This window comes from Saccostrea echinata, unplaced genomic scaffold, assembly GCF_033153115.1.
Source record: "Saccostrea echinata isolate AGI-Se365-2 ecotype Australia unplaced genomic scaffold, CSIRO_AGI_Sech_v1 ptg000051l, whole genome shotgun sequence".
NCBI classification, from domain to species: domain Eukaryota; kingdom Metazoa; phylum Mollusca; class Bivalvia; order Ostreida; family Ostreidae; genus Saccostrea; species Saccostrea echinata.
Window position 1 is genome coordinate 7,259,445 of NW_026889800.1, and position 19,805 is coordinate 7,279,249.

Below are 19,805 nucleotides of genomic sequence, written 5' to 3' on the forward strand. Positions count from 1 at the left end.
CTGTCGACCGGTCACACACCCCGTGTGCTCCTTGTCATGATCGGGAAATAACGGAAGAATCCGTCGACAATTCAGTGTGCAAATAATGGCCTAACAATTAGTATGAAAAACGTCAGTCAGCATTTGACTCAATGATAAATTGTATTTGCTGACAAGGTCATTGTATCGACCATAGAACTTACGAAATGATGACTTTAAACGAGACAGCTGATATTCTTGTTTCATCAACTTATTTGTCAATAATTTACCTCGTTTTAGAAATTGTACATACGTAGAGCATGTTCTTGCGTATCGAATCAACTGAGAGATATATACTCTGTATGCAGGTGATGAAGGTATATTGCTGCATAAGTAAGGGAAGTTGACGATTGAAAAGTCAAAGTCATCACGTTCATCATAAAGCTTGATTGTTAGATTACCATTAACGTCTTTTTCAAGTAAAACATCCAAATATGAATCATATGAAAATGTGTTTATCTTTAATCTTGTAAAAATAATATGATGAAGAAGATTATTGTCTACGTATTTTTTGAATGACCCTCGTATTTTCAAAAATATTCTGCTTAAGAACAGCAATTTCATAATTAGTCATATTTATATCTCTCAGTGGATTCGATACGAAAGGGCATGCTCTACGTATGAAAAATTTCTAAAAAGAGGTAAGTTATTGACAAACAAGTTGATGAAAGAAGAATATCAGCAGGGTCTTTTAAGGTCGTCATTTTGTAAGTTTTATGTTCAATACAATGACTTTCTCAGCAAATACAATTTATCATGATCATTAAGTCAAATGCTGACTGACGTTTTTCATACTAATTGTTAGGCCATTATTTACACACTGAATTGTCGATGGATTTTTCCGTTATTTCCCTACGCAGATGAGTTAAGGCTAGTTATAGGCATTTCTATGCAAACAATCTAATTAAAATGCCTAAGGACTATATCTATTATACAGAGAAAGTTAAAACTTATTATCTAATACATATTTGGTACCAATGACATGAGATAACCATTACACATTATGACGGCATATCATGACGTATTGTTCTTTACTACACAAGATTATAATGGACATCAAGAAAAATGCTTCGGCGCAAGGGCATGCTCTATTTTATTTAACTGAAACAAGGATTATTTGGAAGCAAAATATTCCAACGTTTGCTGGTATCGCTGCACAAATATCAACAGCTCAGTTGTATAATTTCTCTTTGTAAAGTTTTAAGTTGAATAAGGGTAAAAATGTACAGTCCGGTATAAGTTTCCTCAAATCCGATTAAATGAGAAAATGCCTAGGATTTGTGCACCAGTTTTATCAATCTATAGAATATTCTTCTTACCATTATAAATTTTTTATGTAAAAATAAATAGGGTAATCCCTTGCACCAAAGCTGTTTTTTTAATATGTTTTATTATCTCTAGAAGATAAGATCAGTGACGTCATAATATGACGTCATAATGTGTACTGGCTATATCGTTGGTACTAAGTATGCATAAGAAAATAAATCAAAACTTTCTCTGAATAATAAATATACCTCTTATGCGTTTTTATTAGCTCATTTGCATAGAAACGCCTATACCTCGCCTTAACCACATGCGTATCATGACAAGGAGCACACGGCGAGTGTAACCGGTCGGCAGGGGATGGTCACTCATTCATGGCACTTGATCCCACCTCTGATGTTTTAGAGGTCCATGTATGCTCTGCTTCAAATTTGTATTGTTATAGGGTTTTTTTTTAGATTGAGTACTGTTCGTTATCTCCATACATTTCATTCATACAAGAGCATTATCATTTAGTGTAGATTTATGATTGTTCAAATTATAACCCTTTGGGATAGAGGGGGCCACAGCCGGTGATGGTTATACATAGGAATCTATAGGTAATATCTTAAAAAATCTTTTTCTCAAGAACAGAAAGGGCATGATTAGTCATATTACAGTAATAAAGAAACATCCTCTGGTACGGTAGATTCAAAATTGTTCAAATATGACCCCTGGGGGAAGAGTGGTGCCACAAAGGAAATCAAAGTAATACTATGGAATATATTGGAAACGACCTCTTCTTATGAACATCAAAGCAATTATTAGTCATATTAATATAAGAGCATTATCAGGTTTTGTAGATTTACAATTAAAGTATGATTAATACATCTAAGAGTTTTCATAAACGGTTTACGAAAGTTTCCATATGATTTGTTATATTCCGTGGCATAGTTCTGTTATAAAAGTTATAGCCATGTATGCTGAACCTCTGCTTTCACATAACATCTGAAATTACGCAGGTGTGTTAAGGAAGCACTAAGATAATCTGATTTGAATTAATCAGTGATACAATATGACGTCACAGTAGGCTACATGACGTCAATTTTAGAACACAAGTTTTCTAAATATTGTTATTTAGAGATATAATTTAACTCCTGAAAATGAATAGAACCTTGCAAATATTAAAAAAAATAAAATGTTTTTATTTTGTTATGCTGTATCTGTCACTTGAATTGAAAACTCCGACCGATGACGTCATATCTGTTCAACAAGTAACGTGAGAATTGATTATGTTGTGTGACGAGAATTTGACTAAGACGGCATATAAAAAGATTCGTAAAAGGGGGTTTAGAAGCAAATACCGTGATTAATGTGTGTGATTCATGTGAAGTTAAAGTTTGTTAAACAGGTATGCTAATTCATTTTCATCCATTATATCTTCTATTGAAGGCAGTCAGCTATTTACGTATCCCGGTCTGCCTTTCCTCTGTCATTCGTGACAACAATAATGCAAAAGAACAACACTAAGCTGGATACTTCAAAACATAATATTTGTACATATCGAAAGCTTGCGTTCTATAATACTTAAAAAGTGCTGCTAGAATCGTGAGGTAAACTCGTGAGGAAATATCTCGGGTTATATGTATAAAATGCAAAACATAGGGTAAAGTTTCGTGCGAATATGTGGAATAATTATTTTCTCGACCGGACAGTGTGATTCTAGCAGCACGTTTTAGGCATAAGAGATGTTTTTCAACTATATTATTTACTCAAAGAAATAATCAAACCCCGGGGTATTGTTGTTCTGTTAACTTTTTTATTAAAGAATATTTTGCTATTAATAGCAGTCACGTGATGACGTTGTGGTGGTGCACTTCTTGGCCTCAGACAAACTGTTGTCCTTATGCAATAGTTAATATTAGTTTATGTTTTATCGGCGACTTTAATAAATTATCAAACTTAATTTTCTTAAAAAAGTCCAAATTTCCCGAGAAACGATTTGTATGCTTCCTTAACATACCCGGATATTCATTCCATTAGAATAAACAATTTTTGTGTGCGATTAAGGTGCTAACAAATTTTAAAAGCAGAGAAAGATGCTTGTGATACTGAAAGGTGTGAAAAGAAAATCCACCAAGCATAACTGTCTTCTAGCTAGCTGACAAAGAACATAACAGTACATCAAGTCAAGACAAAATCCTGTTCATTTTTTTTTTAACATTTAAAGATAAATTTCGATTATTTGTGATATCTATTATGTAGAAAATGTGTTTCAGCAGACGAAAAAATCAAAATTAAAAACTATATTAAATTGTCGAGGCACTAGAAGTTAACATAAATTTACAAGTTTTAATAGTGTTGATTTATCGTAATACAGTAATTTCTTTCGGGGATTTACATGATATGAAAGACTGTGCGTACAATAAGAATCACTTGAATAAAAACTTTGTTAAATTGTATTTAATTCTATTTCAAGAATTTATGAAATACATCAATTTTCGTTTTTTCACATTTTTTAATACGAACAAATTTGAGAGCAGGGCAAACATGGACCCATGGAGACACTAGAGATTGGATTAGCTTAAGGTGCCAGGGAAAAGTAATTACACCCTGTTGGACGGTCATACAATCCTTGACGTCTTTGTCTTGATCGGATATATACATAAAACATAGTAAATTATATCTGCTCACCACGTAGCTGGGTCCAGGTTTTCATACTTTTCCATGTTTGCTGTACAGTCCAAGATGTTTAGATAGAAAGTTTCTTTTACAACAATAACCATTTCTCCACAAGGGGTAAGTTGGATTTTTTTCTTATACATTTTAGTTTTTTGATACTACATTAAAACGCTAAACTGTGTAAGAATACGGGTTAAATAATGTTTTTGTTACTATTTACATACATTAACTTTGCTAGTACTAGAGTTATTCATGCATGTAATCTTCTATTTTTGTGCAATGGACTAAGTAAACTAAGTAATGTACGCTTGCGGTGTATTATGTTTTGCTGTTTATACAGTCGGTGTTGTAAGTTAATTTGTTCAAACCATTTTTTTTAAAGAAATTGTATATTCTTAACGCTATCTGCATAAATAAAAGTGTTCGGTTAGATTTACTTTTTGTATGGTGTGCCATTAGTGCACTAGTGGTCACTGTTGACTAGTGTTATTTAGTATACGTGACCTGTGACTCAAAAATGATAAGTAATTTAAAGATTCCTGATTTCGCGTGGAGTACATGACAACAACATTACGCAGACCGGAGACCCACTGCAAGCAAGTTGGCGGGAGTCCGTTGTGAAACAGGGCGTGCCTGCGCCTGGTTATGCACAAACACAAGGAAGACGTGGCTCATATAGAAATTTTAGGCTTTATTCATTGTAAGTAATAGCTGTATAAATATGTTGTAAATGTTTATACTGATTTTATTCATAGATATAACATTGTAAAAAGAAAAATCTTGTTTTGCCTGATTGAACAGAACATGACAGCTAATGATTGTCGTGACAACCTAGAAATTTTGAAGATAATTAAGAGTGATCAAGCGCAATAAAAACATACGAAATTGAGAGCAGGTTAAACACTGACCCCTGTAAACACCAGAAATGTGGCCAGCTTTCATGGAGGAGAACGCATCCCCTGCCTTACGTATTTTAACAAAATTTATAATTGATAAAATATTTGAAACACTATTGAATACACTACATTCTTTTAATTGCTGAGAAGAGCCAGCAATAAAAACAGATTTTTCTCAGAGTTGAATATACAGCAGAGGAATTGCAAGCAGTTGTTTGGAATGTAGACTTGTTAAAAAAAAATGCAGAAAATATTATACCAATTTCTAGGCCTTCGTTTTTTATACTGAATTTGTCTACGGGATGTTTCGTCTACCTGAACATAGGGCTCACGGAGATGTGAAAAGTCACAGTGGATGCTTATACCTCCTTCGCACCTGATATCATCTTTGGAATTTCTGGTGGTCTGTATTTTATGTCCTGTTTACAGATTTGTATTCTTTATAGATCCTCGGTACCTGGTATTATCTTTGGAATTTCTGGTGGTCTGTGTTTTATGTCCTGTTTACAGATTTGTATTCTTTATAGATCCTCATTACCTGCTATTATCTTTGGAATTTCTGGTGGTCTGTGTTTTATGCCCTCTTTACAGATTTGTATTCTTTATAGATCCTCGGTACCTGGTATCACCTTTGGAATTTCTGGTGGTCTGTGTTTTATGTCCTGTTTACAGATTTGTATTCTTTATAGATCCTCGGTACCTGATATCACCTTTGGAATTTCTGGTGGTCTGTATTTTATGTCCTGTTTACAGATTTGTATTCTTTATAGATCCTCGGTACCTGGTATTATCTTTGGAATTTCTGGTGGTCTGTATTTTATGTCCTGTTTACAGATTTGTATTCTTTATAGATCCTCGGTACCTGCTATTATCTTTGGAATTTCTGGTGGTCTGTATTTTATGTCCTGTTTACAGATTTGTATTCTTTATAGATCCTCGGTACCTGATATCATCTTTGGAATTTCTGGTGGTCTGTGTTTTATGTCCTGTTTACAGATTTGTATTCTTTATAGATCCTCGGTACCTGATATCATCTTTGGAATTTCTGGTGGTCTGTGTTTTATGTCCTGTTTACAGATTTGTATTCTTTATAGATCCTCGGTACCTGATATCATCTTTGGAATTTCTGGTGGTCCGTGTTTTATGCCCTGTTTACAGATTTGTATTCTTTATAGATTTTTTGAGAGTGATCTCTGTTCATTATCTTCCCCTTTTGTCAGAAAACCGCACAATTTTTCCTTGATAATGATAAGCTAAACTTTGAAAATGTATTCAGTTCTTCCTTACAACATGGTGAGGATATTAAGTCTATAGGTAAGAAATTTTATGCATTTTTCATTTTATTACATTACATTACATCATATTTGTACCAATGGATATATTTAGTATTCATCACCACATTCTCGTAGTTACAGAGAAAATGCTATGATATGCTGTATGAATATCTCGTCAATTTGTACAAATGATCTTATAGTAAGCTTTATGACTGAACTTTAGAGAATATGATTTCTTAAAATTTGTATTTTAAGATTTATTTCAAGTCCTCGAAAGTCCAAGAAATGAATTCAAATATGTGAAAACATAATGTAAACTAAATCTTGTCACTTTTGGATAGTATAAATAAAGAAGTTTTTGTCAAAGGTTAAATACTTAACCCATAATGTCATAACTGATGATCATATATTTGCCGAGAGAAAATGAAACGAAATGTAAACAAATATATGAAATTGAAATTAAAGAGCATATACCGTGAATACCACGTGTGATTCATAAGGAATTAAAGCTTAAGAATCAGGTACGCTAATTTATTTCAGCATTTATTTTATATTATATAATGTAGACAGGCGATGTTTTCAATTCCTGTTCAGCCTTTGTTCTGTCGTTCTTATTCTAAAATCACAAGATACAGAGTACACTTAAATTCTAGACCAGTTCTGGGCATGTTAAACAAACTTAAAATGACATGGAAAAGAAATAAAAATGGTAACATATCATTATGTGTACAAAATTTGCAATGAGTCAGCTACACTTTCATTTGGATTAATACTAGTAATTAAACATCATTCTTAAATTTTCTTTCAATACTTGATGGTTGCAAAATTTATTCAATTTCTTTCTTACAAAGAAGCCAGTTCACCAGGTTCAAGCTCAGGGGGAAACATAGATCATCATCATTTGAGTTGATTACAAGAAAGAGGGGAGAGTATTGCTTTACAAGTGATTTTCTATCTGACGAGCATAAAAATGAGAGTAAAATACTGAAGTACAAAATAGAATTTTTTCCTTAAATTCAGGCAATTTTCATTAGAGGTCTTTCTGCAAAATAAAGACGATTAAAAACTGCTGCAAACCGGAAGTACAGGGAGTGATATACATGTATTTTATACTTTTGAAAAGAATAATTCTAGAGCCACTTAGGGCCTTTTTTGGCCCTGAAAATTTCTGAAATTTCAGTTTTGGTTTAAAATGCAGTAGTTATGACTTGGACCCTTGGTGACCGTGTATCTATTGAACATGAAGTAATTTTCTCTATAGTCAATGCATTATGACGTCATAAAATGCGTCATTTCCCCCATATCCTGTTTATTCCCTTAAAAATGGTTAAAAGTTGAGGTATTTTTTCAATATTTCATATAGAGCACAACCTCTGATCCATGATATGCAATTACATAACGAAAGATCTGTTTCTGAAGGTCACAAAACACGTTTTGATTTTTGGATCGTGGGCTGTGCTCATATTTTAATTCTTTGCTGAAGGTAGTCAAATACGCATGTTTTCTGTAAAATTCAAGAACATTGCATTTTCTCAAAGCCTGTTTTCCAACACCTGGATTCTCAAAGAGAAATTTTGTTATAGGCAATGAAAGCACTATGTATCTACTTTATTTTGATATATGAAAAGGGAAAAAAGGGTGATAGTCAATTAATTGATATAAGGACAGGGCCATTTTATGCATAAAGTGAACCTAGCTCTTTAATTTGCACCATTCGGCTACCGTATGTATCAGATATTTTCTATAATTTTATAATTATAAATACTTTGCAAAATGTATATCATACATAATTTTAATTAGTGAATTGTGACACACGGTCTTTGTTGATATGGTTTAGATCTCGATGAATTAAGGTCTAATAAATAAAATTTTAAAAAATATATATTTTATCAAAAATATTTGTCTAATTAAAATTATTGAGCATCGATTACAGCAATATATTAAGAGTTACTGCCTGTTTGTATGAAAAACCTCGTGGCTTTATTCAGCTCATGGTCATGTGGCAAAACGTTCAGCGAGAATAGCTCTGTACAATTATAACACTATTACCGCTCTAGATGAGTCTGCAAATTCTATTTAAACATTGAACAAACTATATCTTTATTTTTTTTTTTTTTAATTTTCAGTTATCTATATATTCCTTCCTGTTCTTATATATACCATGACTTTCACTTTTCATATACTTTTTTTCGTCTGCGACTATAACACGGAAGGATTGATCATGCATTTCCCCCAATCTTTAATTGACGCAAGCTGTATTTTACTAAAATAGAATATAGGGAATTCGTTCACCATTACCCGTTTTAAAAAGATTTTAAAAAATTAATTTTATACCTTTTAACCAAATATAATGATGAAAAGGGTTGTTCTTTTTTTATGTAAGTATGATTATTATGTTTATGAACATTCTATGTTTGATTCTTTTAAAGAAAAATATATCAGAATGAAATTTCCATTGTATTTTAAACAATGCTAAAGACACGTAAGTAAATGATGAGTTCAACATATCTTAAAACAGGTGAAATTTCCATCGTCAACTTTCCCTATTTATGTAGTAATATTCCGCTATCACCTGCATATAGTGTTTATATCTACCAGCTTATTCGCTACTCAAGAGCTTGTTATGAGTACGATCAATTATTAAACCGAGGCAGGCTACTCACACATAAGTTGATATTGCAGGGATTTCTACAACCTCGTTTAAAGTCATATTCCGTAAATTCTATGGTCGTTGTAATAATTTTATTAGTATATATAACCTATCACTTAGTTGTATTATTATTTACTTGTATTATGTAAATTATATACGGTACAAATGTTGATGCGCCAGATGCGCATCTCGACAACTTATGTCTCTTCAGTGATGTTTAAGCCGAAATGTTAGATATCCGAAATATTTAAATAAAATGACTTTAAAGAGCTGAAAAAGGGGGTGCTAAAGACTAACAGTCCACTAGCAGAGGCCTCATATACGGTACCAATTTTGATGCACCAGATGAGCATTTCAACAAATTATGTCGCAATTATGTCTCAAATTATACCAATTGATAGGCCTTTGTTTTGTACTAAATTTGACTACGGAATGTTCTGTTTACTTGATAGATGCAAAAGGCTCAGGGTGGATGTGAGCGGTCAACAGGAAATGCTTATTCCGCTTAGGCACCTGACCCGCCCTTGAATTTCAATGGGGTCCGTGATTATGCCATCATATGTCAAATGAACAGCATAGCCCCTTTTAAGGACAGATATTTAGAAATAAAGAATTTTTTTTTTATTGACCCAGAAATAAAACATGTGAAAGCATCCTCATGAAGAGCAGATTCAACTTTGTTCAAATCATAGTCACTGGGGGTAGAGTTTGGCCCTGATGGGGGATCAAAGTTTTACATGGGAATATACAGGGAAAATCGTTTAAAAGTTTTCTCTTTAGATAAGCAAGGTCATGAATAGTCAATTATTTTGCATACAACCTCGGGAAATGCATATTCAAAATTTGTTCATCTTATGACCTTGAAGGTAGGGTTTTGTCACAAGAGGGGATTAAAGTCTTTTATTGAATGTTAGGGAAACAATCTTTTTAAAGGAATTTTTCCAAAGAGCAGCTGGGAAATGATAAGTCATATTGATAAATAAGTATTTTCAGTTTGTAGAGATTCAAGTTTGTTCAAATCATGGCACAGGGGAGAAGGATATAGGTTCAAAGCTTTACAAGGGAATATATGGGGAAAATTCTTCATCTCAAGAAAATATCGGGCCATGTTTATTCATATTAATGCAAAAACATGCTCAGTTAGCGGACAAGTCAAGTTTGATTTTAATCATCACGTTGGGCTTGTAAAAAGTTTCATTTTTAGATAGACCGTTGGCACATTTAACGCGTTTTCTCTTCGGCACTTGTAAGGAAATGACGTATCCATCTCATAGAATCATTCTTAAATTCATTTCCTCTGTCAGACCTCTATAAAGTGTTGTGATTATGAAATAATAAGTTTCTTAGTAATGTCTATCAATGTAAATGAAATAAATGGAGATAACGAGAACAGTATTCATGCTCAAAAGTCCATTAAACATTACAAAATAGGTGCAGAGAAAACACGGACCTCAAAAGCATCAGAGGTGGGATCAGGTGCCATGGAGGAGTGAGCATCCCCTGCCGACCGGTCACACCCGCCCTGGCTCCTTGTCATGATCGGGAAATAACGGAAAAATCCGTCGACAATTCAGTGTGTAAATAATGGCCTAACAATTAGTATGAAAAACGTCAGTCAGCATTTGACTTAATGATAAACTGTATTTGATGACAAGGTCATTGTATCGACCATAGAACGTACGAAATGATGACTTTAAACGAGACTGCTGATACTTTTGTTTCATCAACTTGTTTGTCAATAATTGACCTCGTTTTAGAAATTGTACATATGTAGAGCATGCTCTTGCGTATCGAATCAACTGAGAGATATAAACCCCGTATGCAGGTGATGAATGTATATTGCTGTATAAGAAAGGGAAGTTGACGATTGAAAAGTTAAAGTCATCACGTTTATCATAAAGCTTGTTGTAAGATTACCATTAAGGTCTTTTTCAAGTAAATCTGGCATTTTCAAACATCATGTTGTTCACAGCATCTATATATTTGGTGTCCCTGCAGATTTTGATCGACAAGTTAAACTGCGATTTTTAATTCTCATTTTCTGAATTAATCTGAAAACTATACAACGTAAAAGACAAGTCTTTCCACATATCAAAATCATATCTGTAATATGGGTTCTTCTACTATTCATGTAATGAAGTACAGTTTTTACATGCGCCCTCATTTTCATCTTTATGGCAGAGATAATTTTAAAACAGCTTCCAGCTCAGTGTAATGACCATGCTTACTAAAGTGAACTCTTTTGCAAAGACAAAAGGAAAAACCATGAAGTTTTTTGTGATAAGTAATTCTTAAATATGTTGCATTACTTATTGAATGACCCTGGTATTTATCAGATAAACGAAGTAATCAAATTTAGTATTAAGGAGGAGAAGGACCTTGGGCTGAAAAAATACTTGTCATTCAATTTTTTTCATATTTTGCATATTTCTAATTAAGTATGTCCCACATGTCTTAAAGTAGTTATATCATTAGGTTTCTTACCTTATTTTGGAGATATTGATTGACAAATACTATGCCCTACAGTATCTAAGTGGAGTTTTAAATCTCCATGTTTCCGGGCTCATTACTCTGTCCATAACGGGATTTTTTAAGCATATATAAAAAATATCAAAGTGGACATGTATCTTTTAAAATATTTCAGAGTATAACTAGGATTTAAAATCCGAAAAAGCAAGTTTTGTCTATCCACTGCATCTGGATAGGGAAAATTACGCACTTTTTAAGACAACTTAAACAATAAAAAACGTGATTTACAAAAAATTCTATCATTCAATATTTTTTAATTTACGTTGAAATGCAAATCCTTCAAATTATTGATTAACTGTAAAAATTTCGAATGATGAAGCTGACCTCATTATTTCACAGGACATCGTTAAAGAGGACATAAGCATGACAAAAACGGGTCATGTTACTTTTCTCGAGAACGGAAAAAACCAACTATGACGTCACACATAAGTTAAATAAGCGAAATAAGATATACCTACATAAGATTTCCGTCATCAGCCATGCAAAATTAAATTTTTGTGTTCCCTGTTTCTCAAAATATTTCATCATATACTGATTATGACCTGTTTTTACATAATAATACCGCACCTGTATTCACCGAGTATGATCTTGCTGTACTAACAGATCGTGTATGACGTCATCGACTTGTTGGACGCCGCAGTTTAGGGAAACAGAGGAGTGGATCAATCATTTTCATAATTTGTTAATGTTTACAAGAATGTTAAAACTTTTTAATTTTTTTATATCAGATGGTAATTAAAGTTTAAAAATTGTCAAAAAATTAAAGAAGAACTGATGCTATACACGTTTTGCACTTATATAAAGGGAGACTATGACGTAGTTAAACAGAGTCATGTGACAATGTGTCCTTCATCCCCTTAAAGCAATGACCTAGCAAATGATATCAAACATGTCAGGCAAAATACGACCCAACGATAAGTTGTATTTACAAACAAGACTATTGTAACGACCATAGAATTTGCGAAAAAGCTGACTTTAAACGGGGTTCAACTTTTTTGTCAGTAACTTGCATCTGTATAAAAATTGATCGTACTCAGAGCATGTTCTTGCGTATCGAATCTGTTGGGAGACGTAAACACAATATTCAGTTTATGTTGGATTGATTGAATATTTTTTACGTCCCATTCGATGATTTTTTCGCTCATATAGAGACGTCACGATATACCGGTGAAAGGCTTCAAATTTAGACGACCTCTACTCAGCACTCAGGGCCATTGAGCAATGAGGGTTCTTTATCGGGTCAGCGCCTACCGTGACATGGGACGTCGGTTTTTAAGGTCTCATTCGAAAGACCTTTTGAATTTCACTTCCAGTGACGGGCGCTTGGCGAAGGAGCAGTCGTTACCTATATTTACTTCTTAGGTTAGACGTGGTTCGACGAACGAGAATCGAACCCGGACCTCACGATCACGAAGCAAACGCCCTACCACTAGGCTACCGTGACCGGTCAGTTAATGTTGGAAAACTACAACATTAATGAGGGAAGTTGACGATGGAATGTACATGTATTGACATAAAAAAGAGGAAGAGGAAACATGGGTACTGGGTATCTAAATATATTTCAAAATATGCAATTTTCATTAAAAATAGACCAAGTCTGTTTAATTAAATCCTCATATTATCATACTATATAAAATTAATATGAAGATCAGTGTAGGTTGATATGTGGTTATAAGGACCCATGTCATGTGATATTGACCGAAGACAAAGAACGTGATAGTGACTGCGTTATATTATATAATCACTCAAAGTGAATAATCTGACACAGTCCTAACTGAACAGACTTGGCGCTTGGCTGTCTTTACATCACAATAGGAAATACATGCTTCTTATATTATGATATCACAATCTAAGTAACTTTGGTTCAACCGAACTGTGAATTGTGCGATATCATATTCCGCAGACGATCCTTAGCGTCAATCAATATCACGTGGCGTCCTTTCAGCCAATGAAATTACCAAAATAATCTTCTTATATAATATATAGAGAATATTACATTCTAAACTTTCTACTTATCACATACTTAAAATACTTAATATGCGAGTTAACATAAAGTCATTGCAGAACGTTTTGTGCATGTTTTTGAACATTTCTTTAAATCTAAGAGTCAATTTTAGGTCTTTGAAAACAAATTGAGTCCACAAATGTCAGTAAAGAATTATTTTACATGTATATTTAAATAAAATCAATTTAATTAACTTTTAAACTTTACACAATGTTACTTCCTGTTTGATATGATTTTTGCCCGCCGGTCCGAAACGTGATATGGATAATCGGACCGGTCCTTGATATAGGGTATTGTGACGTCACCCGTATCGCACAGTGCGGAATCGATGTATTTATTACTAAGTATATGATAAAACACAATCTCAAATGGCCTAAATTTCCCTATGATGAATACAATGGCATCAGAATTTTTTTTTTAAAAAGAAATTATAATACACTTGACGTTTCTTTTATGTTGATAAATACTGTTCAAAATATACAGAAAAATATATTTATTTGAGGTTCTGAAAAGTTTTTCCTGGGTTTTAATTTCAGCTTTGTTGATTTGTTTATGTGTACCAAGAAGTGAGTCTAATTCCGCATCAGCGACTGTTTCAGTTAAGTAGGTACAATGTGCATGACAACACTTTAAATTTGAAATATCCAACATTTAGACCTATGTACTTCACATTAATGAGGTTGTTTCCTGATTGTTTTTAAACAGTATTACTCAAGTGAGTTGGTGTCTAAAAAACGCACTTATAATCCAAACTGAGTTAGCTCAAAAGCGCTGCCCTTATAGTAGGCTTGTGGAAGATATGAACTATTAATTGTAGATATGATTCAGTACAATAAATATTTGGAGAATATAACCCTAAAGGAAATAATTTTTTTGCTACATGACATAATTTGGTTTTTCCCTATTTTTTTTTAAATTTTTATATACAGATAGACACTTTCTCATTAATCTATTGTAGGAGTAAACTGCACGATTTATTGCACAAGCAGGTTTTTGATGAACAACTCTATCTACGATGAAGAAAAAACCTGCGTGGAGTTCACATTAGATTTAACTACACCTACGACGAATAGTGTAAATGTTTCTCATACTCTCCAGAAAAGACACTGCAGTATATCAGACTGTATTATTGAATGGATTATGGTAACATGCACATTTCCTCAAAATAAAAGTAAGATTCCTTGAGATTTTTTTCCTTGTACTTTTCGTGATTTGTATTATTTTTCTTTGGAAGTGATGTAAATTAAAATGCTATATTTATTTTTCATATATATACTTCTCCGGGCCCATAAAATCCTTTACCTGGGAACATACACCTTGAACTTTTGGAAAAGCCATATTAGTCCGAATAACGAAATAAATCCATGTTTTTGTTTTGTTTTGTTTTGTTTTGTTTTTTTTTTTTTTTGTTTTTTTTTTTTGTTTTTTTTTTTTTTTGGGGGGGGGGGTCTACTTAGGAGTCTGAGCTTTAGACCAATTGGCCATTAAGTTTGCAATATTTTTAAAGAATTATCACTACTTCGTAACATTTTGCAAATATTTTGTACGCAGGATAAGTATCTACGCAGAATGAGCATCGTAAAGAAAATAATTTAAGCAATTGTTTAGGATGATTCATCTTTAGCAACATCATGTGTCAGTAACGATTGTATATACTGTAATGAGGGGCGTATACCAAAAAATACAAGATTCATGCAGAGGGAAGTAGTTTATAATGCATCCAAATATTTTTTTTCTTTTTTGCAGATCATGAAAGAGAAATCGGTAGTACAAACATTGATACGGAAAGTGGGCATCGGGGATTTTATCAAATTAGTATGAACATTAGTTTACATTTTTTATGTTCTATGTTAAAATTTATTGATCCTTTTCTTTATCATTCTGGTGCCTTTCACGCTGCTTCTTGTCCTCAAATTTTAGGAAATACATTTAAGAGCTTGACTCTAAATTTCGATATTTCACCGTAATGCTTATCAGTTGAAGTGGAAGTTGAGCTTTATTTTTCTGTATTCTAAATTATGTACGTTTTCAGTAGTATTTGTTAATTTTAGGTTTGTGCATAGGGGTTATATATATATATATAATTCTAATCTTAATTTTATTGATTGATTTCCTGTGTTTTGATTGGACGAGACCAAATTCAAGAAAAACTTTACACATCGATAGAACTCTCAATCAGAACTACTCTCTTGACCTAGCTTTTAATGTAAAAATTGAAACAAATCATTTATAAGTTATTTTTATTGAATGTTTTAGCAATAAAGGTTAAACATTATCCATGTTCATGTCGATTACGTTCATTTCCACATCGCTGCATAAAGTATTCCTACCCTGTACAGAAATAACGGATGGTAGAGAGGTTTTGAGGAGAAATAATTTTAAAACTTCATGATTGGAATTATAATGTAAATGTTCTTTTTTCAGGATTTATCGATGCGTAATCTCGTGCCTTTGTACTTACAAACTTACCATAAAAGCGCTTCGCACTTTTATTCAATTTGTGAGTACAAAGACATGAGTTTGCACATCGATAAATTCTGAAAAAGGAGCGTTTAATCATATATATATATATATATATAATATAATATAATATAATATAATATAATATAATATAATATAATATAATATAATATAATATAATATAATATAATATAATATAATATAATATAATATAATATAAAATTTTTATTATCTCTAGACTTATTGTTGGCTCTCGCTAGTGGGACAGCAGGTTGCATTATGGGCGTAATCTTCACAATAGCTGGACATTGCTTTAAAATCAAATTACAGTAAGCTTTTTTGAATTATTAATTGGCAAATTCATTTCATTGTCTTACAAACGTGACAGATATGCAAGCTGATTTAAGAGTGGAAAGTAATTACAACTGCAAACTAGTTTACCTTTGTGAATTACTCATGTAACAAGTACATGTAAGTGTGGAAATTGCTTTTGTGTTTCATCAATCAAGTTTCTTTTCATGTTTTTTGTAGGTCATTTATAACACAGTCTACAACTGTATCTACCAGCCAAGATCATTCGGTTTTCAGAGAATCCATAAATAACCTTCACATGTACAGCGATATAGAAGATACTGCAAGGGTGAATTGAATATATGAGTTTTGACAGAAATCTGATATATTAGATAAATATAAGAGAGAATGAGGATAAATTTGTTTTCATTGGATATTTGCAGGATGAAAATGCAATTTGTAAGTATCAGTATCATTCAGTTGCCAAAAACTATTTTTTGAAGTATTTTTTAGTAATTTTAAGAGTGAAATGTGCTCACATAAGTTCAAGCTTCTTGCAATGGGCAGCTCTTTCAATCATGAATTGGTTTAATACATTTGAACAGAATGGTTTGTATTTCTTTGAAGCAGATATCGGAAAAAGCAATTCAAGTACCATCAATAAAAGACAAGAGTCCGTCAAGTATGCGATCAAGGACCTCTAACGTTTATCATCTTCTGAGTGAAAAAGGAAGTCCTGTTGAATCCGTGAATTCCATTAGGGAATCAAATTCACCAAAATTTAGTACATCAGGCGATTCCATCCATAACAAAAGTTGGAGAAGAAAAGACTCGACTACTTCAATTAATTTTATGGAACAGGATTTTGAAACAGGAAACGCAGATAGCAATGATTATTTTGAACTTGAAAAGAACCCAACTGATCCTCGAAATATTTTATAGCTGTATTGTTTTGAGATTTATTGTATAATATTTAAATGCATTCTGGTTTGTGTCCCGCCTGTTTGGATATTTTTAAATGAAATATTTTGATTTTGATTTAAAGTGTTCTGTTGTTCTTAAATACTTTACAAATTGCTCCGACGAAAATGTCCATCTATCTTACTAATTTTTGATTTTAAAAAAGTCTTAATATAAGACGAAGTCATGTTTGCAATTAAGAAATTATCTTATCTTTTTTCAATTATTTCACTTTTTCGCGTTTGTATTATACTACTATACTCTACTACACCACCAGGAAACATTTGCCAATGTCAAATTGTTAATGTGGTATCATATCTTAGATATGGAGGATTATTAATCAAATCCTTTTACGTTTTCCAATTTTATGTTTGGAAACTTAACAAGGTGGCACATATATACATATATATATATATATATATATATTTGTTTTGAATTGTAAAACGTCTGAAGAAGTATAATGAAAGCGCTTACGTTTTACTAACATTGTTGCCTTGTTATTTTTAATTTTCATATATATATATATATATATATATATATATATATATATATATATATATATATATATATATATATATATATATATATATATATATATATATATATATATATTATGAACTATACATTCTTTACTATCTATTTCCTTTCGAAAAAAATTGTATTTTCCTGAAATCATTATGTGTTATAACAGCGCATTAAGTGTAAAGGATTATAAAGCTTTTTTAAGTAGGACATAAATGTAATTATAAGCAAATGGATAAGAACCACCATGCACTGACATTCACTTCCAAAAACAGTATAGTTTTCGATAAATGAATACCCGTATCTACATCGAATGCATGCTGCAGTCTCGGAAGTGCCAGTCAAAATATATATATATATATATATATATATATATATATATATATATATATATATATATATATATATATATATATATATATATATATATATATATATATATATATATATATATATGTATGTATGTATGTATGTATGTATGTATGTATAAAGGCAATACACTATCCATCCATCCCTCCGTTTTCATTTAATCGGAGACGATAAAAGATGTTGAAGGACTACATGCAAAATATGTCATGGTTCCAGCAGAAACGGCTTGTACATCTAACAATATCGTCTTTGTTTGTATCAAAGTGACTTCAATCTACCCCACGTATACTGGATTCCTAAAATTCATAGAAATCCTTACAAAGATACATTGCCCCTATCTTTACGTCTTACCAAATATTTTCTGCTGCAAAGGAAACATTTCAGACGCACTGTGCAATAGCATATTCTAGAAGTGGTGTTAATCAGATGTGGATTCTAAAAATTCCAAAGAACTATTAGAAAATTTAAAATACTCATTTTTTCTAAAGTCGAACACATGAAAACGTTACTAAAAATGGAGCTCGGAAATTTTGTATCTTGTATTTGTCATCAACAAAATTACTTTGTTAAAAATTACTCTGATTCTACTTAAAAATACTCTCAAATTGATGTTACAAGGACGCTGAAAATCCTCATTGACAAGAAAGAAAGATAGAAAGAGAGGAGATAGAAAGAAAGTCTTTGGAGACCAGGTCTTCAAACAAACTGTCGGAATTTAATTGAGCTCCTTTAAATGTAAGCCGACTTGTTTTTATATTCCTATCCTATGAAGCAGAATTTATTCAAAAACTTCTACATGTTTTTCATTGGAAAGTCAAATGTCTTCCAGTTCGACAAAAAATTAAAACAAACAATTAATGGTTTGTACAGATTGTGAAAGATATGTATCTATGGTGTGTAGATCGTATTGTGAAAAAATTGTAACCTAGCTCAAAAATTATATGTTCTTACATGTATTAATAACGCACATATATGAAAGATCAATGAATATATAAAATTAGATTTGTGCAGATTTATTTTTCTGATCATAAGTATTTGTCCTGTAGAAACTAGTTGCTTTTTCCCCGCAAAATCTACGGTCCTTATAACAACCCTTTTCTGTAAAAATAACCTATGTTGGTCGTACTTGATTTGTCACACCTGATTCATACCATTTCTTAGGTCTTTGCTTTAAGACTAAATTTGAATACTCTGTATATCTGATCAATAAATAGGGCTCACGGCGACCTGTCAACAAGGGATGCTTATAGTTTACTCCTCCTAGGGACCTGGCCCCACCTCTAGTATTTTCAGGGTCCGAATATAGTTCACACTTCCTTTTTATTTGCCGGATTTCTGAGATTGATCACTGTTCTTTATCTTGATGTTATTTTAGTGATATTTAAGTTTGTCCCTGACCTGTATTTTGCCGTTAACATTCTTTTTTATTATTTCCAGTTTTTAATACGTTTTATCTGTAACAAGGAAGGTTTGATTAAAGTTTCCTTGATTACTTGACGAATTCCTTTTTTCATATTTCAATAGAACAATATGTTGTTACTTATATTTATCACAATCCAATTAAGGAGATGAATTTTTTTTCATATCTTACAAAAAAAAACAAAATGATAAAACCGGTTCTGTCTTTAGGTAAGTATTATAATCCTATTGATAAAATCAAATATCAAAAACTCAAATTCTCGTAATAAGATGAGGAATTGAAATTTTTTAAAAACAGTTAACATTTTACTTATACAAAGAAATATTGAAATGTGCAGACTTCATTTCGATTGAAATTTCATAAGATGGCAATTGATTCAAAATTTATTTGAAAAAATTTATGTTGTATACTTGACATGAAAACAAATATATCATATTTATTTATTTATGAATAACAATACATCAAACTTGATTATTTTATATAAGGT

At 31.9% G+C, this 19,805-nt stretch overlaps 1 protein-coding gene across 1 annotated transcript; it reads left to right on the forward strand.

Moving 5' to 3' along the window:
• Positions 1-14,267: 14,267 nt before the first annotated feature.
• On the forward strand, positions 14,268-16,989 carry LOC133203520 (uncharacterized). The gene is made up of 5 exons (XM_061339294.1): positions 14,268-14,467; positions 15,043-15,111; positions 15,995-16,085; positions 16,288-16,396; positions 16,678-16,989. The coding sequence occupies exons 1-5, from the start codon at positions 14,293-14,295 to the stop codon at positions 16,987-16,989; spliced, it is 756 nt and encodes a 251-aa protein (XP_061195278.1). The 5' UTR covers positions 14,268-14,292.
• The last annotated feature ends 2,816 nt before the right edge of the window (positions 16,990-19,805 follow it).

What these genes read in the sequence shown, in the direction of transcription:
- LOC133203520 (XM_061339294.1), top strand. Translation starts at nt 14,293, where the DNA reads ATGAACAACTCTATCTACGATGAAGAAAAAACCTGCGTGGAGTTCACA. An exon ending in TCGGGGATTTTATCAAATTA is followed by an intron (nt 15,112 to 15,994) that starts GTATGAACATTA and finishes TATTATCTCTAG; the next exon opens with ACTTATTGTTGGCTCTCGCT. An exon ending in ATATAGAAGATACTGCAAGG is followed by an intron (nt 16,397 to 16,677) that starts GTGAATTGAATA and finishes TCTTTGAAGCAG; the next exon opens with ATATCGGAAAAAGCAATTCA.